General features: G+C 54.4%; 1 protein-coding gene across 5 annotated transcripts in view; it reads left to right on the top strand.

Moving 5' to 3' along the window:
* The window catches only part of SCN5A (sodium voltage-gated channel alpha subunit 5), a 129,514-nt gene that overhangs the window by 53,066 nt on the left and 50,387 nt on the right, over positions 1 to 26,061 (top strand). For 2 of the 5 annotated variants that reach the window (XM_081527402.1, XM_081527403.1), the window contains 10 exons: positions 2,059 to 2,148; positions 3,465 to 3,593; positions 10,111 to 10,202; positions 13,628 to 13,867; positions 15,265 to 15,328; positions 16,493 to 16,634; positions 17,130 to 17,327; positions 18,286 to 18,465; positions 19,082 to 19,453; positions 25,048 to 25,180. In XM_081527402.1, the coding sequence (XP_081383528.1) occupies positions 2,059 to 2,148; positions 3,465 to 3,593; positions 10,111 to 10,202; positions 13,628 to 13,867; positions 15,265 to 15,328; positions 16,493 to 16,634; positions 17,130 to 17,327; positions 18,286 to 18,465; positions 19,082 to 19,453; positions 25,048 to 25,180 (1,640 nt within the window). Of the gene's footprint in view, positions 1 to 2,058; positions 2,149 to 3,464; positions 3,594 to 10,110; positions 10,203 to 10,337; positions 10,430 to 13,627; positions 13,868 to 15,264; positions 15,329 to 16,492; positions 16,635 to 17,129; positions 17,328 to 18,285; positions 18,466 to 19,081; positions 19,454 to 25,047; positions 25,181 to 26,061 lie in introns of all 5 variants that reach the window. The other 3 variants (XM_081527399.1, XM_081527400.1, XM_081527401.1) reach the window with 2 other exon arrangements.

The following is a 26,061-nucleotide window of genomic DNA, read 5'->3' as shown; positions in this document are numbered from 1 at the left end:
GAGCTAGGCCCAGTGGTGGAGACCCTCCCCAGGCAGAGGGAGGGACAGATACCAAGCTGAGGGAAGGACCCTAGTGTCTGGGGAGGCGCCCCCTAGCTGGGGAGAAATCAAGGCTCCCTGCAGCCCTGGCCTCTGAGCTGAGCTACCAGCTTTCCAGTAGTCATATGAGTTTCCAGTAGTCATGTATGGATGTGAGAGTTGGACTATAAAGAAAGCTGAGCACCCAAGAATTGATGGTTTTGAACTGTGGTGTTGGAGAAGACTCTTGAGAGTCCCTTGGACTGCAAAGAGATCCAACCAGCCAATCCTAAAGGAAATCAGTCCAGAATATTCATTAGAAGGACTGATGCTGAAGCTGAAACTCCAATACTTCGGCCACCTGATGGGAAGAACTGACTCCTTGGAAAAGACCCTGATGCTGGGAAAGATTGAAGGCGGGAGGAGAAGGCGATGACAAAGTATGAGATGGTTGGATGGCATCACCGACTTGATGGACATGAGTTGGTGATGGACAGAGAAGCCTGATGTGCTACAGTCCATGGGGTTGCAAAGAGTCGGTCATGACTGAGCAACTGAACTGAACTGAACTGAACCCTGGTTTGACTAGGGGTGAGGGTCCCCAAACCTGACCCCTGTCATCTCAGATGAAAAATTGGAGAATTCGCTATAAAACTAGTGGCTGGATCTGACATGCTATTGCCTGATTCCCTGGATTCTCTTGAAGGAGCACTGGAGGTGTAGAAGACATCCCACCTCTCTCCCCAGCTGGGCTAGCCCCCCTCCAGAAATCAAAACCGTAGCTCAGCCCCCTCTCCAGTCTGACTGCACTGGACTCCACATTGGGCCTGAGGTTGCGCAGGCCATGGGAAAGGGTGGAACTGTGATGGGGAGGGAAAAGGCAGGCCCCCGGAGTTCAATTACTGCAGCACCTGGGGCGTCCATGCGAATCGCCCTGCGGGCTGAGGCCAAGGCAAGATGGTGACCCTGGGAGCAGCCGCAGGGAGCGGGAGGCCCAGTTTCCCCAGTCAGATTTGGGAGAGGATTCTTGAGGGCAGCAGAGTGTCCTTGTTCTAGGCCGGGACCCTCAAGGGTGTCCCTGCCCTCAGGAGGCCCGGGTCTGGCCTTTGTTCCTCTGCAGTTCTGGTAGAGGTGAGGGAGGCCATGGCAGTCAGTCAGAGCTTCATCCAGTCTGAAGCAGCGTTTGGGACTTGGAGCCAAGGAGTCAGGGATCAGACAAGGCCTGGAGCAGTTCAGTGCAAGGCCAAGGGCCCCAAGGGTGCCCAAGACACAGTTGTGGCATTTAAAGAGCTCCCCTTCTGGTGGGAACAGAGGGACACTGTCATTCAGGGAGGCAGACATGCTAACAGAGGGGTGCCCGGTGCCCTGGGGATCAAGGCAGACTGCCCTGAGGAGGAGCTCCTTGAAGGAGAGAAGCAGGGTACTAGGTGAAGCAGAGGCCAAGAGTGCAGAGCCTGTGCAAAAGAAGCAGCAGCCAGAGAAGGGGTCTCCTGCTGCCCCCCAGGTCAGCGTGTCCTGACAAGGCGTATACATTTTGGCAGAAGTCCTAATTCAAAGGTCAGCCTGGGCCACTCCCATAGAAGTGGAGGAGGGAACTCAGAGCCCTGCCGGCATGGCCTCCCTCTCCCCAAAACAGTGGCCTCCGAGCAGCCGTTTACAAATGCCTGTCTCCCTCCAATGTGGCCGAAGACATGGCTCCCATGCGGCCGTGGGTAAAAACCTCTGAGGTCTGGGAGGTTCCTTCCTTCCATCCATCCCTCTGGGATGGGCCCTACCAGGGACTCTGCTAATGGCTCAAATTCAAGGATCTGGTCCCTGTCAGAGGCTGTGGAGCAGGGCAGGTGTCCGGCCCCAAAGGGGAGGGATTGGCAAGGACTGGGCACAGCCCCGATGTGTCTCCTGGGAGCCCTTGTCTCGTCAACCTGGCAGCCTTGGCCTGGTGGTGTGGAGCCCAGGGCAGGAGGGCAGGGGGGGGGGTACCCACTGGTGGCGGCAGCCCAGTTGGCCCCCTGCAGGCGACTTTCCTTGACACTGCGCCACGCTCTTCAGCATGCTCATCATGTGTACCATCCTGACCAACTGCGTGTTCATGGCCCAGCACGACCCTCCGCCCTGGACCAAATATGTCGAGTGAGTATCCTCAGGACCTCTCCAGCAGGCCCTGCCCCCTCTGCCTTTCCCATTCGAGACTGTTGGCCTTAAGGTCACCTGAGCAGAGGCCCAGGACTCACCCACCTGGGGGGCCCTTGGCCCAGCCCTTCCCTCTGTTGCTGCTTCCAGTCCTGCCAAATACGTGCTTTGATTTGTATCCTCAGGAGAGGAAGCTCTCTGGGTTGGCAAAAGGAGGGCTTTCTCCCTGACCCACCCGATGGTTTTGGGGAAGGCACAGAGACAGTACAAACTAATAATTGAATGAACCCTTCGTGCACACCAGGCACTGTCCTAGAACTATAAGCATCATGTCCTGTAACCCTCATGGCAACCCAATAGGGCAGGTAACAGCCGCTGGGCCCATCTGACAGATGAGAGAGAACTGGAGAAGTAACCGCTTGAAACTGTGCAGCTGGGGGGTGTGTGCACCACGAAAAGGCACCGGACTCTCCCTAGCTCGGTACTACACTCTGCTGCCTCTTTTCCCTAAGTCCTACTTTCTATAACCAGTTTTAGAAAGCTGCCCGATTCTTCCTCCCCAAATGAAAGTACCTGACCTATGGGCTCTAAGAGGACCCAACACCCCTGGTGCTTTTGGCTCTTGTTTTCAGGGGACCAACAAAAGGCTGGGGACAGCCTCTCTTCCCTAAGCAGCTTGCCTTGTTCACACAGGACCCAGCAGCATCACTGAGGCTGCGCTCTGCATCCAGCTGCTAAGACCCGGGGACCAGCAGGGCTGTGGCCCTTCCCTCGTCTGGCCCTGTGGGCCGCAGTCTCAGCATCCGAGCATTTGGGATTGCTCAGCTGGCCCCGAGCACAGAGAATAGCCCTCTCCTAGTCTCAGGTGTTAGATCATCGACCCCCTTTCAAAGCCCAAGGTAGACATCTGTACCCACCTACCTGTAGGTGGTTGACAATAGACCAGGCCATCCACTGAGAATCCACAAACAAAAGTGCGGGGCCATAACTCTGAGTGTCCTGACAGTCCTACAGTGGCCACCGCGGGTACCTCAACCCCCAGGGCTGAGGTGAGGAGATAGGTGAAGGGTCTTCTTACATCAAGACAGCCGAGAGAAGATAGAGAGTTCACATGGGAACGTGGGAGGCCTGTGCACGATGCTGAGTAAACAGGATGATGCATTAGTCGACCAGGTTTTTGGAACAAAGCTCCAGCTCCCAACTCCAGCTCTGCCATGGGGGCTTTGCAGAGAGCCTGGTCTGAGGGGGAAAGATGCATAGGGCTCATGCCAACCTGTCCTGCAGGCTTCACCCTCCCGCTGATCTCTCCTCCCCAGGTACACCTTCACTGCCATCTACACCTTTGAGTCTTTGGTCAAGATTCTGGCTCGAGGCTTCTGCCTGCATGCATTCACCTTCCTTCGGGACCCGTGGAACTGGCTGGACTTCAGTGTGATCATCATGGCGTAAGTACCTTGTCACTGCGTTGTTCTGGGAGAGGCCACACTGAGGGGCTTGGGCACCACTCCTGGCCCCAGGCCCGTCATCTCTGCAGGTGGCTATAGAGCAATGCACTTTCCTGCTCTGGAGGTGGAAGATGGCATGGAGGCCCTCGGCTCATCCTGGTGGAGAGAGACGGGTTCAGAGTAGCCTGAGCTTCCTTAGGGGTCAGGGCCACTGGCTCATCTGTGGCTCCGTGGCAGCCTTGTGGTCAAAGGGGGCTTCATTAAGATTCTGCTTTCGCATCCTCTGCACTTTCCGTCAAGGGAAACCAATGTTGCAACCTGAAATTTCTGGACCACTATGAAAAGTGACCTGAATTCCAAGGTGATTTAAACTGCAGGAGAGAGAGCAAAGGAGCCCAGAGAAGTGGCCAGACATCCCCAGGAGCTCAATCTCCACTCACAGACCCCACGTCTGGTACATTGTGAGACGCCTAGTCACCAACACGATCCACTGGGTCCTCACACCAGCCAGAGAGGTAGACAGGTTTGGGGTTCTTTATCTCTGTTTTACAGATGAGCAGACTGATGCCAGGGACTCAGTGAGCAAACATGACCCTAGGCCTGCTGCTCCACCGGCTGAAACCCCACTTCCTTGCCTGGGAGGAGACCTCTTGCTGAGGGGTGGGATTGAGGCATGCCACTCTGGATATCTCAGACAACGGATGCTGGGTTCTGGCGGGGTTGAGGGATAGGGCAGGCCTCTCATGCAGGAGTCGTGGTCAGGGGCTTAGCCGTCAAACCCTTTCTGAAAGACTGATGTGTGTGGAGAGCCCAGTGTGTGCAGAGCTGGGTGCTGGACCTTGGCAACAGCAGAGCCAGTGAAGGTTATACTCCCTGCCCTTTCAGAGCCTCACTTTCCCCACTGGTGAAGCACTGGTATTGAGCTGGGTGGCATCCAAGGTTCAGTTCCACTGCCGCTTTCTAGGTTTCTCAGACTGACTAAATCCGCATGTTCATGACGAAGTCTTTATTGGCCCTTGGATGTGAGTGGCTCTGAGCTCATGTGGTGGAGGAAAGAGGGAAAGAGAGAGACTGGACCTTGATGATGGGGCACTCTCTGTCTCCTGGTCAGAACAGGCAGCAGAGCCCCTATTTATAGACACACTCCTGGTCAGCTGACTCCAGCCCACCCTTTTACAGGTGGGAAAACCGAGGCTTGGAGAGGGGCTACCACTTGCCCGAATCCAGTGTCGATTTAGGCCTGGACAGAGCTGAGCAAACAAGGGCAAGGGCCCTGGGCTGTGGGAGACAGACTTCAACCCTACAGGCTGAGAAAAGAGTCGAGTGTGACGAGAGCTGATGGGGGTTAAAAGCAGGGAGGGACGCACTCTGATTTACCTTCAAGAAGGTGACCCTGGCTGTTCTGTGGAAGGGTAAGTGCAGAGGCTGTTTTGGTAGCCAGGAGAGAGAGATGGTGGCTGGTACCGGGGTCCCGGTGGAGAAGGTGTGAGATATGGTCAGATTCTGGGGGTGTTTGAAAGTAGGCCTGACAGGAGACCTCAAGGCAGCTTTTGGCTTGAGCAGCTGAGTGGCTGGTGTGACTACGTGTCGGCCTGGAGAACGGAGGGAGGAGAAGACTCGAATATCCGGTCTGGAATATATTAGGTATGAAAGCATCCAGGGTGAGATACCGAGTCAGCAACTGGATCTTTCAGCCTGGAATTCAGGAAAGAGGTCCACTCGGAGGTATAAATTTAGAAGCCATCGGGATACGGATGGTATTTAAAGCCAGGAGACCAGATGAGATCATCTGGGAGAGTCGCCAGGGAAGGGAAGCCGCCTGGGGACTGTACCCTGGGACGCTCCGACATCCTGAAGTCAGGAAGAAGGAGGATGGAGCGAAGAGACTGGAGGGAACCCCCGGGGAGGGCTGAGGAAAACGAGCAGAGAGCAGTGTCCTGAAAGCCAGCGAGGGGACGTGACTCGAAAGAAGCCACAAGGAGGCTCGTGAGAACCGAGATGCACTGCTGGAGTCGACAACATAAAAATGGTGGATGACCTTGACCTTGACAAGATGGGGGACACACACCTGATTAGAGAGGGCTCAAGGAAGGGTGGAAGGAGAGTGGAGGAGGGCAAGTGTACCCATCTGGTCTGTGGGGTTTACTCTAAAAGAGGACCCAAGGTAGAATGGTGATCAGAGGGGAGGACCCTTAAAGAAGGGAGCATCTGTGCAGGTTGATGGGAATGATCCAGGAGAGAGGGCAAGTTGGTGATGGTGGAAAGGGGCCAACTGCAGGAGCAAAGCCCTTGAGCTGGCCCTGAGGGGTTGGGAATCCAGGGTCTAGGGGGAGTGTTGGCTGTAAGAGCAGGGAAGACAGAATTCCCAGTGGCAGTGGGGGTGGATTGATAGAGCCGATGATGAGAGAAGGAATTTCTCTTCTGACTGCTTCTGTTTTCTCTGTGGTAAGAAGCAGGGTCATCAGCTGAGAACACAGAGCTAGGAGGTGAGTCCAAGGTGTGAGGAGGGAGATAGCATTTTCTGTGTCTGAGCCAGGACTGATGAGAGTGGAATAGGATCACCAGGCCCAGGCTCTCAGGTGCCCTGCAGGAGGTGGGCGGTGATCCAGAGACCCTTGAGGGCCTGAAGTCACAGGAGGAGGATACAGCATCTGCTTGAGCCTTCCCTACCTTCCCGTCCTGGAGCCTGAGCAGAGAACTGGGTTATTGCAACAACATGCCCAGAACCTTGGGCCCCTTGTCTGATGTCAGGAGCCAGGCTTTGACTTGTCTTCAGCCCATGACTCTGGGCGGTGCTCTGAGTCCTCTCCATCTAGCTCTTAGGAAGTCCTCCTGTCCTGTCTCGTGAGAGAATCCCAGTCAGCCCCCCACAGAATCCCAAGGGAAACTACTCCCTTCATTCAGAATCGCAGAGCAGGAGTGCCTTGCTCTCCAAGGCCTCCTGTCCTCATTCTATATGACCCTGGGCTGAAAAAGCAGAGAGAAATCTCCAAGGCCACCAGGCTATTTCCATGTTTCTGAGTGTCTCACAAGAAATGGCCCATCACTTCCCCTGGGGCTGCCTGGGCCCATTGGAATGCCAGATTTGCTCTCTGGGCTAGATTGGTCCAGCACTTCGATTGATGATCCTCCTGCTTTGTGAAAACAATGAATTACTGCTGTGGTGATGCAGTGAAAAGCGTTCTGCTTTCCAAAGTGATTCAATAATGTGGGGCTCCTAGAATAATCAAAGTAGCAGGAAAGTTCTGTTCAGTGAAATTCCCCCACCTCCCCTCCGTTTTAACGATGGAGAAACTGAGGCTCAAAGAGAGCCTACCCCTTGCCTCAAATTGTAGGATGAATCAGCAGCAACACAGGGACTCAAACCAGGTCTCCCAACTCGTAACCTTGAGAAGCACCCCTAATCTGATGTTTCTGACTTAGGCTTCCACCTGATCCCCAGTCCCACCCACTTTAGAGATTGTGGAGGGTCAGAGGAGGGTGCCGGAAGCCTGTCAGGCTCCACTTGTAACCCTCCAGCCAGAGCTCTTCCTGTGGCCCCCCTTTCAACTGGGCATTACCTGCTAGTTAGCGCAGCCTCCCACCTTCTGGGGTTGTTATGGAAACCAAACCTGGAGGGGAAGGGAGGGAGGGCAGAGAGGAGAGGGTGGCAATCACCGCAGTAGCTAACGTGCTGGCTGTACCTCTGCCTTGCAGCCGAGGAGGGGCTGTCTGCCTGGAATGGGAGGGCTGTCTGACCAGATGGGGGCCAAGCAGGAGGAAGGCCAGGCTCTGCCTTCCTCGTGGCTCCTCAGCCTCCAAAAGCCTTCCTCTAGCACTGGGGCTGGTGTGAGCGGGTAGAACTCTCACCCACCATCTGCTCTTTCTGTGTTAGGGCCCGCGACCCCACCCCAGCTCTCTGCCCCTGCCCTGAGGTTTGGCCACCGCAGAAAGAGCAGAATGGCTTGATGGAGCATTTGGGCAGCATGGATCTCTGCTCCACCCCGCTCTGGGCCACTGTTGAAGCTACCCCTTTGCTAGAGACAGGGTCTTTCTTGCCTTTCCGTACTCCAGGGCCCCAAGAGAGGCTTCGGTGAGGGTCTAGGGCCCTGAGATGGGAAGTAGTCAGACACCAGGTTCTGGGTCAAGTAAAAGAGGCAGTAGCCGCCGTGTTACAGATGTGCCCACAGACACACGTTGCCGTCACCCTGCCCTGCACCCCACCTTCCAGGATTCTTCCTTCTCAGTATTCTGATCGCTGGCCCCGTCCCATTCTCAGCCACTGGCCTTGAAGGCTATGGAGACCATACCCCTTGGGGTCTTGGCTTTCCTGTACCCAGCAGGTGTTGACTAGAGGGCAAGCACTGTTGGTGCTGGGGACCCTGAGGGGATGGGGGAGGCAGGGTCTACACTGGGACGGGCACAGACTGGCTAAATCCAAGCAGGATATGGGCAGGGCTTCCCTGGAGACTCGAGGGGACAGGCAGGGTCTGGAAGGGACAAGAGGCTGAAGTAGCTGGATCCCTCTCTGGCACAGCTCTCTGCCCATTCCCTATACCCAGGAGACACAGCCTTGAAGCCAGTGTCCTCAGCAAGAAAACTCTGTTCTGGGGCACACCCACTGGAGTAGCCGCAGAAAATGGACCCAGAGCCACCTGCAGGCTGGAACCGTGGCTTCCGTGTAATAGCGACATTGGCAATGGTCCAGGTTCATCCTGATAGTCCCATGGCCACACCATGTCAGGACAGAGTCTAAGTCTGAGAGGAGAATGTGGGACCCTCAGAGGCCTGAGGGTCAGAGCCCTCGCAGAAAGTGGACTAGCCATCCAAAGTTGAGATGGAGCTTCAACCAAATCAACAGATGAGGTGATGTTTACCTCCCATTGGAAGCCAGGGCTCTATCTGACTGGTGCACCCAAGAAAGATTTGCAGGCTGCCGTGAGTCCAGTGGAAGAAATGGAAACCACACCATGGAAAGCTCTGCTTTCCAGGAAAGGAAAGGAAGGAAAGATCTGCTGAGAATGAGTCTGCTGACTTCCCATCCCTGAAGAGATATGGAGATTAAGGAGGGAGCAGGTTTGGTCCACAGAGCCCCTTGAGGATGGAGGAGCCCCATGAGTGGACGGAGAGGAAGCTGATGTCAGTGCTGGACCAGGCTGGACCCGACCAACCTCAGGACACTGAGTCCCTTGGTGCAGCCTTACAGGTCCCTCCCTGCAGACCTCCAGAGCTTGAAGGCAGATTCAGAAGCTCTAAGCAGAGTGGAAGGGCCTGGAGGGCCACACTGACTGGCAGAGTGAGTCCATCAGCCCTGTCAACCCACCCTCGACACTCACCCAGTGTCTCTGGGCTGACATCACTCAGACATCGGGTCGGACACACTTGGTTACACATGAGCCATCCAGAGTCCGCTGTTCTTTGTCAAACATCAGACACCTTCGGTTAAATGTCAGACACCCTGGATGTGAAACCTTGGATTAAATATTACCAGTCACTTGCCACTCTCCCAACGGCCCCGGGCACACACTATCCATCCATGCTCAGACATTCTGGTCATGGGACCCATCCACGCGTGTCCTTGTGTTCTGCTTGGATGGGCCCAGCCCCCCAGAGACCGACGCCTTCCTTCTGGGCCTATGGAATCTGTTGTCCAAGTTGCGCCCATGGCCCCTCAGCCCAGCTAAGCACCGCTTGGGCCCGAGCAGGACACATCCCCAGGAGGGCTGCTCACTTCCCAAGGTGACTCCTCCCATGGAGACCCATCGTAAGGGGACACCAAGACAGAGGTGGACTCATGGGAGAGGGGTTGGCACATCCGGAGGACTCCACAACGTGCCTTTTTCCTCTTCTTGTGTTGGTCATCGCCCGTAGTCAAAGAGCTCACTATCTGGGCAACCTCCCATCTTGCCTTCCAAAGCATCCTCTTGGGAAGTCTTATCCCTCTGAGTTCGCAGGTCACCGCCACCTTCTGACTTCAGGGACTCCTGAAGCAGCCCTTGCGCAGAGATTTGTGGTTGGAAGGAGCAAGCAGGCTGCCTTCAGACACCCAGCCATGCCTCCACAGTGGTCTCTGGGGCTTCTGAGTCCCACAGGTCAGAGTTTCAAGGCATGAGCCCGTGACACTGCAGAAGATGCAGGGCACAACTAGGACCAGACAGCCGCTTGCTTCCTTTATCACTTTCCTCCTGGAAAATGGAGTTTCCCTCTTGGCCACGTCCCCAGCCCCAGACCCCATGTGGCTGTGCATCACAGTACCCAGTGGCATGGAGAATGTGGCAGAGTAGCCACCTCCTGGCGCCGGTCGTTCACGGGACCGTCACCAAGGGAGTTGCCTGGGTGCTTGCTCTGTGGACACTCTTAAGGCATCCTTGCTGAGGTCCCCATGGCAGGAGGGAGGAGAGCAGGACAAAGACCTGGGGGAGGCCGCGGGTCATGCCCAGCCCTTCCCGTGGGAGCGGGAGAAGAGAGAGGGCTGGCCGGGGAGGGTGGGCTGAGGTGCCGCTTTGTAATTCCCAATAACTGTGGTTTGATTCTGCAGGTATGTATCAGAAAATATAAAACTAGGCAATTTGTCGGCTCTTCGAACTTTCAGAGTCCTGAGAGCTCTAAAAACTATTTCAGTTATCCCAGGTAAGATGCTCAGGTTTGCCTCCCAGAACTCAGCTACAAGTGACTCTCTCTCTGTTTCCCCCACCCCGCCTCCTCTGACCGTGTGTCCTCCTGGTGTGTTGTCACTGTCTTGTGTGTGAATTTCCCTTGTTACAGATACACCACTGAATTTGTCGACCTGGGCAATGTCTCAGCTTTACGTACCTTCCGAGTCCTCCGGGCCCTGAAAACTATATCAGTCATTTCAGGTGAAAATCAGGTTAAACGCCAAGGCTGGAGGGATACGCTTGGGACTTTCCAGCCACCTGGGGGCCAAGGTGACCCTCAGGAAGGTCCCCCCGAAGGTGCCTGTCCCCAGAGTACCTTTCCCAGAGCTCGGATGTGGGGGCTATTGGCAGTGGACACAGTTGTCCCCTCAGTGCCTCAAATGGGCTCCAGGCCCACCCCGGCAAAGCCCAGCACCACAGACCCCCGGGGGCCCAGAGTGCACCATGGAAGGTCCTGGGTTGAACCCAAATTCTTCCCAGGACAGTGATTGCTTTCCCAAACTGAATTCAACTAACGAAAGAGGTGAAAGCTTGTATGTGTGTTGCTTCACCTCAAAGCATCAATCATCCTGCAATCAGGAAACGAAAAGAACTGTTTGTAGGGAAACCACACCCAGAGCCCAGAAAGACAGCTTGGGCATGGCCTTTCCCAGCTGAGTGCCCCACCCCTGCCTTGAGCCCCCTGGGGTGATACACACACAGCTGGCACTCCCGCCCCATTCTGTGATACAGAGCGTACTCTGTGGACAGGTGTCGCCGGGCCTTGGCGTCTAACAGCCTTTGCTGCATGTGCGGTAGACGTTTAGCAAACCGTGCATGGTAGCCCCGGGAAGAAATTCTCCTTGACAACATGTTGGCAATTGTCCCCAGGAAACCTGCCGAGGCCCAGGTGGCCTCTCTAGAAAGCCAGTCGACCCCATCCATCTAGGAAAGTTTTCTGAGACTTCCGACGATGTCAGAACCCAGAGGCCCCTCCCAGCACATCCACGCTCAGAACCGGAGCAGTTGCTACTTTTGAGCAGACAGCTAGAAACAGGTTGTACGCCACCGATCTGTAGAGATGGCAGAACCAGATGGTGGTATCCACTCCTGATTTGGAAAGTGGATGGGTCCTAGGCCCTTGGCCTGCTTTTGGCTGTTGCTGCCTCCAGGGAGCCAGGGGCCCTGCCCTGAGCTCCCTGAAGTTCAGCCTCCCTTGGTGGGGCTCATTTATCATATAAGGGGAGCCCCCATTCATGCTGACTTCACACTGAGCCTCAGAATGCTCCTTCTGGCTCTGATCCCACCATGGGCTGAGCACAGGAGCCACTTGCCCCCATACTCCCCACAAGTGGCCCAGGCGTGCTAGAAGGTCATAGTGAGTGGGACAGGCTGCTCCAATTCCCATGAAGCCTCCCCCACCCCACCGTCATAACAGGTGTCATTGGCCTTGGTACACATACATCCTCAGATCCTCGAGGTCTGTCCTCTAGGGCCCCGGGGACTTCACAGCACACACCCGGCAAAGGTAGGAAAGCACACTGACCAGAGTCATTAAGAAAAGGCATGTCCCAGTTTGTTCTATTAAAAAAGGCTGACAAGAAACTGTTTCTCCATCTGGGGTTAAAGGAAAGGGAGCCCACCATTCCCAACCCAGCCCCACTGGATCTCTTCAAAGCTGCCAGACAGCAGCTCCTGAAAGTGAGCATCAGGAAAATGCTGTGGTCAACATTACGGAAGTCTCCCTGGAGGAGGTGTCCCCTGAGCTGAGGCTTAATAGCTGTGGCTCTCTCCAGACCTCAGTCTCCTTTCCTTTAAAATGGGAAGAAATCGGAATGATTGGTTTCCTAAGGCTCTTCAGTCAGCCTGTTAGAGCTTCAGTGGAGGGAGACTTTCCCATTTGATCCGCCAGGACCCATCCCTTCCTGGATCTTTTCAGAAAGAACCCCTCTCCCTTGTTGGAATCCTCCTGGCCAGAAGTGGACTCTGTCATCAATCTGAGAAATGGTTAAAGGGATAGGTCACCAACTGATTGTTCCCAAGAACACTATCACCATAGACTAGGAGGTGTTCAGAGCCTTGAACTGAGTGCTTTAGGGCAAAGATGCTGTGGAGGCAGAGTCCAGTTTGGAAATGTGAGCTGTTGCCCACTGCCCATTACTTTGCCCCCTACCCTGTGCCTCTTTCAGTGGGCATGGCAAGGAGACCCAGATGCCCACCACAGGGTCCCAGAAGCTCTGCTAGAGATGAAGCATAGTCCTGGACTACAGAGGGCTCATGAATCCCATTACCACCACCACTCTGGGCACAGGCCCCTTCAAGGTCCACTCACTGCCCAGGCAGTTGCCAACATCTGCCAGGACGATTTCACAGAGGACGCTGAGTGCCTCCGAGCCCCGGGCAGGCAGCAGCATTGCTGGCACTATGGGGAGGACTTCCTCTCCCCTCTTCCGTGTTTGCCCATCACTGCCTCCTTGTCTCTGAGTCATGGGCACTGCCACACGGGTGCTCTTAACACATTAACCGGCTGGACGATGGATGGATGGAGCTTAATCTGAGATCCGGCCGCTTTGATGAAGGGAGGAAGGCTGGGGAGGAGGGGTGGGGGTGGTGAGTCCCCGCTGCTGGCAGAGAAGTTCCCTCACTCCCTATGCTCTGCTCGAACTTGTGAACTTGTCACAGGACCGCAGCCAAGTGTCACACCAAAGGTGTCTACACGTGCTGTTCTGTGTGGTGCTGGCTTCTGCAGGGAACTGGGCCGTGCAACTAACACATCATGGCCTCTCAGCTTTGGGGAGCAGGATGGATGGGGACGAGTCCCCAGCGGGCAGGGCAGAGGAGGAAAATACAAAACAGGTGCCCCTGAGCCTTTCCCAAAAAGTGTGACCTGAGGCAAAAGAGGCTCCTTGGGACATCACCCACCACGGCCTTGCCAGATCTTACACACACACACACCCCACCTCCCTGGCAAACACATTCCTCTACTGAGAATGGCTGTCTCTTCCCATCTCAGGATCAAGGCTAAGGCTCTCCATTGCCCTGGAATGGGCCTGGCCCTCTGTCTCCTTCCCTGGGGACCAGTGAGAGAGGGACAAGCTTTGAGTGTTTTCTCCCTCAAAGAAACAGCACTTTCCATACTTATATCAGGTATTTGGTTACGGGAGAGCAAAGAGAATGAGGCCCCTCTGAAAATACACAGAGGGACTCCAGCTGGACTCCCGCTGCAGGGGATCAGGACAGAATCTCAGGAGCAGAGGAAAGGGGGAGCTTTGGTCTGAAAAACCCAAGAGAGGCCTCCCTCCCCTGCCCCCACCTCGTGATTGCCCACCCGGCCCAGCACCCCTCAGGTCCGGCCCTTGCTCACTGGAGCAGGGGATGTGGTACCGTGGGTGACCCCGCGCTCCGCCTCACCTCCCCCAGGCCTGAAGACCATCGTGGGGGCCCTGATCCAGTCTGTGAAGAAGCTGGCCGACGTGATGGTCCTCACGGTCTTCTGCCTCAGCGTCTTCGCCCTGATCGGCCTGCAGCTTTTCATGGGCAACCTGAGGCATAAGTGCGTTCGCAACTTCACGGTACTCAATGGCACCAACAGCAGCAACGGCTCCGTGGAGGCCGCCGGCCTGATATGGGAATCGCTGGACCTCTACCTCAACGACCCAGGTGCCAACTTGGCCCTGTGGCCCCCGGCAGGGTTCTGACACCCCCACCAGGGCTGGGCATCTCCCACACAAGCCTCTGTCCGGGAACATCCAAGCCCTACCTGCTCCCCTAGAGACCTGGCTGGGTATCAGGGATCCCTGCCTCTGCCCTCTGGGGCTCCAGGAGAGGGGACAGGAGAGGAGCAGTCTTAGCACTGAGTTCTCAGGCTGAGTTCTCCTGAGTTCTCAGGCTCTACGGGGAGATGACCCTTGAAGAACAGGAGGATGGAGAGGTAGATAGGAGAATAGCAGTTACCATGTTTGCAGGGTCGGGAATGGTGAAGAAACCAGCCTGCCTGCAGGGGGAAGGGTTTCCCTTGGAAGGGGTCGGGGAACAGAGCTGGGACCGTTTTTGAGGCTTCAGAGTGGAGACCCGATCTGCTTAGCGTGGGCTTTGTCACTTGATGTCAGTGATCCTTGTCAGGATGTTAATTCCATCCTAGTGCAGCCCAGGACAAGTTCTGTGATGGTGCAAAGCCATGTGAGCCCCTCAGGTTGTTTCACTGCCCTGTGGGTTACACTTCTATCCTCCAGACTGATAGCCAGCACCCCCCTTGTCTAGAGCCATCAGTCTGGACCAAAAGTTGATGGTAGATGCTGGTACAAGGCCACATCCTAGTCTACAAGGGCCCCAAGGGCCATTCTGAAGTCAAGACCTCTAACCTACACCAGCAGTCCACTTTGGAAAAATGAAATAGATGGAAACTCTGTGAGTGAATCTGCTTGTGATTCAGCTGTGGCCATGTAGCAGCAGTTCCAAAACTTTCATGCATGCAAGAGTCACCTGGAAGGTTCCAGGAAATACAGACTGCTGGGCCCCACCTCCTGAGTTTCTGAGTCAGTATCTCTGGGAAGTTGCCTTTCTAACCGGCTCCCAGGTGATGCTTGACGCTGCTGGTCTTGGAAAACTGCTGCCTAAGATTGAGGCAGGTAGTGGGGTGGGAGAAGGGGATAGATGGCCACAGAGTGGAGGCGACAGGATTGGTGTCCCATGTCTCACCTGGTCCAACCCTAGCCCTGTCTGAACAGACCCCTGCCTCCTAGTTCGTGGCCTCTCATGACCGAGGTTGGCCCCTGAGTGATTGGAGCAGGTGTAGAAGTTCCCTGTGGGGCCTTCCTGAGCCCACTGGGGACACTGACAGCTGACTGTATAAGGAGGAGCAAGCGGAAGGCCAGAGAAGCAGCCAGTATTGCCTCAAACCTGGCCGGGCAGAGGGCAGAGGGCAGGGCCGGGGTAGCGAAGCAGACGGAAGACATCCAGCGGTGCCTATATACCCCTCCTCACGCCTAGGATGTAAGTTGGAAACCCCAGGAGTCTCGACCCCACATGTCCCTCATTATCAGATGCTTCTCTTCCAGAAAATTACCTACTCAAGAATGGCACCTCTGACGTGTTACTGTGTGGGAACAGCTCCGACGCTGGGTATGTACCACCCACCCCCCAGGGCCACCTCACCCAGCCAGGGGAATCTCCTTCCAGTGCTTTCTGTTTATGCCCTTGACGCCAGGGACAGCAAGACCTTTCCCTGGCTCTCTTCCCTGCCAGGTCTCTGGAAGATGCCCCTCCACCCCCACAGAGAGACAGCTGGGAGAGGTAAAGAAAGAAGGGGGCTCACCTCTGCAGGGAGGGCAGACAGAATGCTGAAGAGAGGACCCAGAAAGCACTGCAGGGCCCCCCACCAGTCCAACCCTGGCTCCATTCCCTTCCCAAAGCTCCCCAGGGTGGCACCCTCCCCTTCCAGTCTTCGCTTTCTCCGTCTTAAACTGTCCATCAGGTTAAAAGTATGGCCTCCCCTGGCAGCCTAGACTCTCCTCCAGGGCAAGCAGGGTGTGGTTCCCAGAGATGCCCAGTGGCCACGTGCATCTTCTAGGGCCCTGTGTATACCTGCTCCTGGGTCAGCGTAACTGTCCTGCAGGGTCACACAGGCTCACCGAGGGGCGGTGCTCTGCGGGGCAGTAGGCCTGCCCGTCTGAATATGAAGTTCCAGAGCCCTTCTTGTTGCCACAGAGAAACTCTTCTTTTCTTAATTTAGCACGTTAGCAAGGCACAGAGGCCCCTTGGTTGCATCCTCCTACTTGCCAAATTTCCCTTGTCCCCATCCTCCAGCCCAGTGCTCCCTTTTGGGAGAGAGACTGCCCCCTCTAGACATGGCCGGGCCCCAGAATCATCCACCCCGTCATTCCCGCCCCGGAATCATCCCGCAACCCCATGGTCTGGCCTTTGCCGGGGTCTGTCCTATTCAGCTCAGCCTCAGTGCTCCCCCCACGTGTCTGCCCTGTGCCCAGCTCCCCTGGGGTGGGCAGGCAGGGAAGTAACCTGAGCCAGGCCCTTGACACTTCCTTTGGGAGGGGAGAGGCAATGCAGACACCAGCTGTGATGGCATGTCGTGTGGACAGAGGGAGCTGGATTTAGGCCTCACAGCAGACAGATGAAGAGAAAAAGAGAAGACAGTGTCCCGGCTGGGAGGCACAGCATGAAAACTCAGGACAGCAGGACCCCGCTGTGTGGCAATAGGTTTGTGGGGCTAGAGTCTCAGGGACAGAGGACCCCTCACAGCATGGAACGAGTCACTGTGTCTGGGCACAGGACCTGTCCCGAGGGCTACAGGTGCCTGAAGGCAGGCGAGAACCCTGACCATGGCTACACCAGCTTCGACTCCTTCGCCTGGGCCTTCCTCGCTCTCTTCCGACTGATGACGCAGGACTGCTGGGAGCGCCTCTACCAGCAGGTATGTGGGTGCGCGAGGCCACCAGGATGGGCTGAGAGCCCAGCACCAGGGCCCGGGCTGTACAAGTGACTAGCCACAGGCAGCCCCAGCAGCTTCCCCACTGGCCAGAACAGAGTGGGGACAGAGGGCTCTGAGGGGCGGGGGCTCAGCAAGCAAAGAAACTTTCCTTTTGTTGGTGACCAAGGACCCAGCCCTCTATATAAGACACTCTGTGCTCTGTGAGTGGGACGCTAGTTCACCCTATGTGCTGCAACACTTTCTCTGTCTACTGGAGCCTTCTGCCTCCTCCCACGAGTGGGGCACCTCCCCATGCATGTAGGTCCCTCTCTTCTGTTGGTTAAGGTGCTTCTGTCTATAGGCGGGACATGTTCTCCTGCCTCCCCACGCTGTGGCCATCTGAACCCCCGGCACAGCCAGGCTGGGCAACTTGGAATTTACGACCATGACCCAGAAGGAGCCCCAGTGACGATGACCTCTGCCCCCTTGCTCCTCCAGACCCTGAGGTCTGCAGGGAAGATCTACATGATCTTCTTCATGCTGGTCATCTTCCTGGGCTCCTTCTACTTGGTGAACTTGATCCTGGCTGTGGTCGCCATGGCCTACGAGGAGCAAAACCAAGCCACCATAGCGGAGACAGAGGAGAAGGAAAAGCGATTCCAGGAAGCCATGGAGTTGCTCAAGAAAGAGCAGGAGGTGAGTGAGCAGTGCAGCCAAGGAACCTCCAGAACAAGCCTTCACCTGACCATGGGTGCCTACAAGTGTGATACCTGCTGGGACGTACTGGTATCTGGGGGTGTGATGCATGCTGGGTAAAGCTGGTACCTGCTGGATAAAGCAATTGTCTGGTGGGTATAGATATTTCCTGTGAATGTGGTGTCTGCTGAACAAAAATTTGTTAGCTGCTGGGTGAAGACAGAGCCTGTTCATGAGGTGGGTATAAGTGGTGCCTGCTGAGTAAAGGTGGGCCTTGTGAGGATGGTGCCTGCTGGGGGAAAGCTCTTCCCTATGACCATGGTATCTCCCGGGTGAAGGTAGTTGCCAGGTGGATAAAGGTGGTAGCTCCTGGCTAAAAGTGGTCACTGTGAGCCCAGTGCATGCTGGGTAAAAGAGAATCTTGTGTCCATAGACATAGTTTATCCTGGTCAAGGGATACTTTCTGTTGCGATAGGAAGATCCAATGTCAAAGGCTCAGGCTCAGCAAATGAGGACTGGTAATGCTGCCGTGGCTGTCCCCACAGTCCCACACATGGGTGCCGGCAGCTAACTGCAGAACAAACCTTTTAGAAGCCAGGCCAAGGACATCCACTTCCTTCTCACTGCCCTATGCCACCTCCTCCAGCACCCATTTTGGCCAGCCAAACCTTCTAGAAGATCCCCTGCCCTCTAATTCTGTCACTTCTGCTCATCAACACCCCCATCTGCCCAACACTCTACTCTTTCATGAGCTGTCCACTTTAGCCACTACTTTCCTCCTCCCTGGATCTGGATCTTTCTGAAAACATCCTGGGTCTGTGCATACCTGTCCATAGTACCCTCCTTTTGGGATGAATGTTGGGGAAAACCAAGGTGCTGATAGTTGGCTGGCCTACCTTGGCCTGAGTCTGCACCCTGTCTCCATGACCACGACATCCCTTCTTCCACCATTTTTCAGGCCCTCGCCATTAGGGGTGTGGACACCGTGTCCCGCAGCTCCTTGGAGATGTCCCCGTTGGCCCCAGTAACCACCCATGAGAGAAGGAGCAAGAGAAGAAAACGAATGTCTTCAGGGACAGAGGAGTGTGGAGATGACAAGTTCCCCAAGTCCGACTCGGAGGATGGTCCCCGAGCAATGGTAACCCCCAGCTGTGGCTCTGCCCCTTTCAGGATGGATCTGGCAGCGAAAAGCCATCATGCTAAGCCTGGTGCTGTCAGAGCCCCCACGATTGCTCCCCAAGGGAAATATTCCTTGAGCCCCCTCCGAGTCCGTCCTGTTTCCCATGGCCACTCTTAGAGTGGAGAAGGCCTGAGCAGAGGGATAGGGTAGGTTTGGGTATTAGCGTATCCCCAACCTCAGCTAAGTCCCCAGCACTGGAGCCGGGGGGCACCCCTATCGTGTGGATTGGTAGGAGCTCACAGACATGCCCAGATGAGCAAGGGACATGGCTGATTGCCGAGGTCCTGCTCAGGCCAAGCCTGTCTATACCATCAGGAGCCTTCTGTCTACTTCTTTCCCATATAAGCGTCAGTCTCAGAACCCCAGGAACACAGGCCTCAGGTGAGCAGAGATCCCAGAAAATGCCTCTAATCCTGCACCCCCTCCTCGGAGCACCCCTAGTCAACCCACTCAGTTCCTATGTGGCAGACAGAAGCCCTCAGTGCTCCAAGTCGAGCTGGGGCCGATACCACGAGTTACAGGCCGGGAGCATGTGGAACGCTGTCCCCATCATGTCCTCTCTCCATGCCTTCAGAATCGTTTCAGCATCACCCACGGCCTCAGCAGGACCTCCATGAAGCCGCGCTCCAGCCATGGGAGCATTTTCACCTTCCGCCGACGGGACCTGGGCTCTGAGACAGATTTTGCGGATGATGAAAACAGCACCGCCGGGGACAGTGAGAGCCACCGCACATCACTGCTGGTGCCTTGGCCCCTGCGGCGGCCTAGTACCCAGGGACAGCCCAGTCCTGGAACCTCAACTCCCGGCCACGTGCTCAACGGCAAAAGGAACAGCACGGTGGACTGTAACGGGGTGGTCTCCTTGCTGGGGGCAGGCGACCCCGAGGCCACCTCCCCAGGGAGTCACCTCCTCCACCCTGTGAAGCTGGAGCGCCCCCCAGACACGGTGAGCCCACCCCACGACGCAGTACCAGGCACATCCCACCTCCCAGACTGCTCACCACAGCCAGGTCTAAAACTACTTGCCAAGTATTTACTGAGCACCTACTGTGTGCTGGGCTCGGGGATAAATAAGCCTACCAAAAAAACCCCTCTCCTTCCTAGACTTTCCAGACAGACACAAATCAAAGAAAGAAGAAAAAGAAAAAAAAAAAAAAATGTATATATATGCATATCAGGGCTCCCCTGATGGCTCAGTGGTAAAGAATCTGCCTGCCAAAGCAGGAGACCTCGGTTCGATCCCTGGGTTGGGAAGATCCCTTGGAGGAGGAAATGGCAACCCACTCCAGTATTCTTGCCTGGACAATCCCATGGACAGAGGAGCCTGGTGGGCTACAGTCCATGGGGTCACAAAAGAGTCAGACACTACTTAGCGACTAAACAACAAACAAATGAATATATGCATCTAATGGTGATAAACAGGGGTGATAGTTACATATTTAGCAACTAGTACGGCACTGAGACACTGTGGTGGCTCAGGACCAGGGCTCTAGAGGCCTGGTGTGAGCCCTGGAGGGCTGAAGATCTTGGACAATCTGGAGACGGGCCAGAGTGACAAGGGAGCATTTCTGAGGTTCTGGGCAACAAGAACCTCATCAAGTTTGAAATATTTCGGCACTTTACAAACCAGTAAATGTCGGGGAATACTAGCCCAAACTCTAAGTACTATGGGAGAACAAAAGTAGGAAAGAGAGAAAGGGAAATCTCCTTACTACAGGGTATTAAAACAACAACCTGAAGGAGGCAAGTGGAGGGAACCAGGCAAGTGGAGGGGGTGTTAGGGCAGACAGGTTAGCACTCAGATTCTGGAGACAAACTGGATTTGAATCTCGCCTCATTGCTTACCAGCTGGATGGCTGTGAGCAAGTTATTTTATTTCTCTGTGCCTCAGATCTCTTGTCTGTAAAATGGATTTAAAGCAGCCACCTCAGGGACTTCCCTGGTGGTCCAGTGGTTAAGACTTCAGGCTTCCATTGCAGGGGGAATGAGTTTGATTCCTGCTGGGGGACTAAGGTCCTCATGCTGCACGTTTTGGCCAAAAATAAATAAAATACCCACCTCAGGATTGATGTCAGGATGAAGGGCTAATATGCATAAAGTAATCAGGACATGCACACATATGTTGATGTGGTGATAATGACATAGTAACGTACTGTCTTTGCATCATCTGGGAGAAGCCTGTTCTAGGCCTAAAGAACAGCAAGTGCCAAGGCCCTGAGGCAGAAGCATGCCTAGTGTATTGGAGGACATGCCATGAGGGCAGTGTGCTGGAAACCAGAGAGTAAAGGGGAGAGGTGTTGGAGCAACTGTCAGAAAGGTGACGGGGAGGGAGGTGCCAGATGGTGAGAGGCTAGTCAGAGCTTCGATCTCTCAGTCAGCCGATCCCATGACAGGCTGGCGATCGCTCAACCAGTCATCAAGTGCCCTTGCTGACCGCTGCCCCCCAACAAAGGCCTCAGAGCAGCCCACCCGGGAAAAGGGCAAATGTGCGGCTCAGACCCTGAGGCTTGCCGGCTGTGGAGAAGGGCAGACTTTCTGAGGAAGCAGGACAAGACAGGGAAACCTGAGCAGGAAGGTGGAGACAGGCTGAAGAGAGAGACTGTGTTGCTCCAGTGCAGATAGGTGCTGCAGCTGTGGGACTTTGCACAGGTTAACGGATTTCTGTGTGCCTCCGTGTCCTCACCTACTGGTGGTGATGGTTTAGTCGCTAAGTCGTGTCTGACTCTTGCGACCCCATGGACTGTAGCCCACCAGGCTCCTCTGTCCACGGTATTGTCCAGGCAGTAATACTGGAGTGGGTTGCCATTTCCTTCTCCAGGGAATCTTCCCAATCCAGGGATCGAACCAGGGTCTCCTGCATTGCAGGAAGATTCTTTACCGACTGAGCTACAAGGGAAGCCCCCTCACCTGTTAAGTAGAAATAAAATTAAGATCCACATCAGCAGGTTGTGATGAACCAAGCATGTACCATCTAGATGAAGAAATAAAACCTTCGCCAGCACCTCAGATGCTCCCCCAGCATCCCTCTTCCCAGTCTCCTCCCACCTTCCCACCCAAAGTTAACCATTATCCCAACTTCTAACACCAGAATTTCATTTGGCCTGGTTTTTGTAAGTTATATAAATGGAATCATAGAGCATAAAAAAAAAAGTTGTGGTAAGGACTGAAAGAGTTAAAACCCGTCTGGTGCTTAGACCAGTACTTGCCTCATGTTCAAGTAATTATTATTATTAGCTATTATTGTTATTATAGAGCAAGAAGGAGTGAAGACTCCAGGAGCACCTCCCGAGTGCCTGGGGCTCTCACACTGCTCTGGAGTGGGGAGTCAAGGAGAGGGTCCTGGGAACACACCGGGGGAGACTGTAGCTTCTGGGTGGGTCTGGGGAGGCCCCTGGCCATCACCTGGAGGGTGGGGTGTCCGACTTCCCAGGAACACAGATTTCCAGGGCCACAGGTCCAGCCCGGGAGCCTCGGCCTTGTGGAATCAGGTCAGCAGCTGGAGCGCTAATAGAATTTCCTAATCTCATTAGGGAGAAAATCATCTCATTGTACTGCACATGTCGGGAGGAATCCAAGTTCAAGCACTTCATTACCAGGAACTCTGACTTCACCCATTCTCACTTCTGTGGGGCCCATTTGTAACCTTAAAGGGATTAGCAGGCCAAAGGGGTTATTTGGAAAGTTAAAGAGATTAGCGGGCTGTAGGCCCCTGAGGAGGCCTTCCTTGTTTCTGCTGGGCCCCTGGTGACACTCCTGCCCAGTTCTAGTCTGAAAAAAGGGCACAGTGTCGGGCACATAGTGGGTGCTTCATCCACAGGGAGAGCGCTGACCCAACTGACAGCTGGCTTTCATTGGGAGCAGAGGGTGAAGGTTTGCTTTGCTTGCTATCTGAATATGTGCCTGGCCCCAAAGGCCGAAGGGGTGTTAGAGACACCTTGAACAGATTCTTCTCCCTCCTCCCTCCCCCATCCCCACAGTCATCTTAAGGACAGAGCTAGAATTTGACCCAGGCCCCTGGCTGCCAAGTGTTTATCCATCCATCCAACATCTACCGAGGACCAGCCCTCTGTGTTGAGTGCCAACCAGTGTTTAAGGCACCAAGGATGTGAACAGAATAGACAAGAGCTCTGACCTCGTGGAGTTGGCATCATAGTCAGGAAGACAGAGAGTAAACTGATCAATATTTCTAGGGACCAATAAGGGTCATGTGATAGAAAGTTGCTAGGGGGAGGGCTGGGAATGGGGAGCTATTGGTTAGAATACACAGGGAAGTCCTTCCTGTGAAGGTAACATTAAAATTGACCAGTAGAAGATTTTAGGGAGCCAGCCACAGATATGTAGAAGAATGGTGTTTTAGGCAGAGGGAACAGAAAGTGTAAAGGCATTAAAGGAAAATAAGCTTGACATGTTTAAGGGATGAGAGGGCTGGGCAGGGCTGGGTGTGGTGGAAACAGAAAGGAATATAAAATGAGTTGGAGCAGTTAGGGTCTAGACTGTGCAGGGCCTTGTAAGCTATAGAGAAGTTTGGATTTGCTAAGAATAAGATGGGGGAGAGATGTTATCCAAAGGATTATCATGAACTGATTTACTTTTTAAGGGTGTGTAGAGAAGAGAGGAGAGAGAAGAGGCCAGTTAGGAGGCTGTTGTAGTATTTTTGAGAAAGAGATGATCATAGCATGCACTAGAACAGTGTATTAGTCAAGTTATTTCCACAATACTGCTGTGTAACAAACTACCCCCAAAGTCAATGGCTAACAACAAGTGAGAATTCACGCTCACTTCTCTGCAGGTTGACCATGGTTTGCCTGGTCTAGGTTGACCTTGGCTAGGCAGCTGTGCCTCAGACTGCACATGGCCTGGCTCCATACTACAGGTTAGGCTCAGGGATGCTCCCCTTGTCTTTGTCCTGAGCTGAAAGGGTGGCAGCTGCTTGGGGAAGCTCTTTTCTTGGAGGATTACTGGAACACAAAAGCAAGGCAAATGGCACAAGGACAATTAAAGCTTCCATTCACATCATGTTCACTGACATTCCCTCGGCCAAAAGCAAGTGTGTCACCAACAGGACAGGGAATTTTGCTTTCAGTCACAGTGGGAGAGGAAAGAGTAAAATTTGCTGAATGAAAACGCAAACTATCACAGATGGTGAAGGAGAGAAGTTGGGAAAATTTCAGACATGTTTGTGAGTTAAGCTGGCCAGATTTGTGGATGCACTGGACCCAGGGTACTACTGTTCCACCAGCTATGTCAACCCTCTCGGGCACCTCTGCTTGAATATTTCCATGACTGGGAGCTCACTACCTCCCTCGGCAACACTTTAGGGCAATTCCACGGATCACAAAAGCTGACCTTAACTTGAGCCCAGATCAGTTTATTACCCCACCCCAGGCCCTGACCCTACCACCCTGCGTGGCCTAGGCCCACCTTCCCTCTGACCCTCAGAGATTATAGTGCCTCACTCTTGCATGCTGAATAGCCCAGTGCCTTCATCAGCCCCACCTTGAGCTCACAGACTGTGGCTACATGTGGCCATGCTGACATGAAGCCTTTGTGGGCCCCGCTTGGTGCTGTGGGAGGCTCTGAGTAAGCCCAGGGAATGTATGTTGCCCCTCTTTTCATCAGGACACACGCCATCTCCATTCACAGGCCTGGTTCTTTTACTTACAAAATTGGTGCAAGCTTGTTGTAAACAAATCTGATAGTGCAGAAGTCAAAGTCCCTGCCCTCCCCACACAATCCCATTCCCCGGATATAGCCACTTTAACAATTTAGTGTGTTATCTTCCAGATCTTTTTCCTGTTTTCTCATCAAACTGTCCTGGAAGTGCTCCCATGGGAACACACGTGCAACAGCCTTGCTCTCCTAATTGTCTGTGTCAGAGTCCAGAGCTGGATTGTATCCATAACTGATTTTAATATTCTTCCTATTGATCAGTTGTTTTGTTTTTATGGTATTAGGAACAATGCTGCAGTGAACAGCGCTGCATGCATATTTTTGGTTGCACGTGTATAATTATTTATGAAGTTCGATTATTAGGCAAGGAACTCAGAGCCACTTGAAAATTTTCTTAGTAGATGTAGCTAAGTTACCTTCACAAGAGCTCTGACCAGCTATGTCAAAGCATTGTACTTTATGCTTCTGTTAATGTCACCTTAGAACATAGTAGATTTTTTTTTCAGCTTCTTTATGCTCTTGACTCTAGGGAGCTTGGGATCAATGAAGACTCCCAGATTGTTTTCATATGTACTAATGTATATGACAGCATCTGGTTAAAGGACTCAGTACATGTAGTTTCCCACCCAGGAATCACCACTAATGAGAGATGGTGCAGGAAGAAAGAAAACGAAGGAGATGATGATTGGCGAGAGGGGAGGTGTTAACTGGGAGGGAGCTGGGAGCAGAGAAGCCCAGTGCCGAGTGTCACATCAAGACCCCTATGGTGGCCCCCTGGGACCTCCCCAGTCTGAGTCTGGGGCAACTGCCCAGGTCCAGGTGGACCCCCATTCATCCCCAGGCTGATGCACATCTCCCGGTTACACCCAGACCACACCGTCGGAGGAACCAGGCAGGCCGCAGACGCTGACGCCCCAGGCTCCGTGTGTGGATGGCTTTGAGGAGCCAGGAGAGCGGCAGCGAGCCCTCAGCGCAGTGAGCGTCCTCACCAGTGCACTGGAAGGTCAGCACCCCGGCGTCATCCAAGCACCCCCCCGCTTCTGGTCTGAGCCATTATCCGGACCTGAGCCAGGCTCGCCCCAGCTGCTGAGCCTGCCTTGGACATCCCCACAGCTGTCCCAGACTTCTCAGTCTCTGTCGCCTGTCCTGGGTGTCTTTTCATCTGTGCCAGCTTGTTTTGTCCTGGGCATCCTCAGGAGCCATGCCCATGTTTCTTCCAAACAACCTTTCAGCTGCCCTGGCCCATCCCAGGTGATCACTGGTCTCATCCTGTCCTCTGCCGAGCATCCCCAGGTCTGCTGGGGCCGTCCCACCCCAAGCAGGCCTTTCTAGCCTATTCCCCATCATTCCCCATCTAGCCCAGGCTAGTCCAAACATCCCACATCTGTCTCAGCTAGTCCCACTTTAGGCAACCCCACATCTCATTCATCCTGAGCCACCTGACTTGTTCCCTCCTGTCCCAGGTACCACCCCCACCCCCACCTCTCTCCTGACACATCCCAGATATCCACATCTATTCCTACCTCTTGGGTCCTGAGTGTCCTTATATCTGCACTTGCCCATCTCAGATGTTGTCTCTGCCTGTCCTCCCCCAAGAGGCCCCACATCTGTGTGGGAGTGTTGTCTCCAGAGAGCCCACACCTGTCCTAATCTGTCTTGTCCCCGTTTTTCCCATACCCATCCTGGTGTTCTGTCCCTGTGGCCCTCTTTTCCCACATTCCAAGCGTAAGAAGTCAGGACGCAGGCCCCTCTTCCCCTTAGCCTTCCCTGGCCCGCTTTCTGTCCCCCTGTCATGTAGCAGCCCTGTCATCTGCTGGGCAAGTCATACATCTTTTCTGGAAAGTTATGTGAAGCAGTCAACAGAAACAAGCCAGCTCACTGGCT

Source organism: Giraffa tippelskirchi, chromosome 9, assembly GCF_054371585.1.
Source record: "Giraffa tippelskirchi isolate mGirTip1 chromosome 9, T2T-mGirTip1v1.2.pri, whole genome shotgun sequence".
Taxonomy (NCBI): domain Eukaryota; kingdom Metazoa; phylum Chordata; class Mammalia; order Artiodactyla; family Giraffidae; genus Giraffa; species Giraffa tippelskirchi.
The sequence above is the reverse complement of the archived record's forward strand: the minus strand, read 5'-3'. Positions and strand labels throughout refer to the sequence as shown.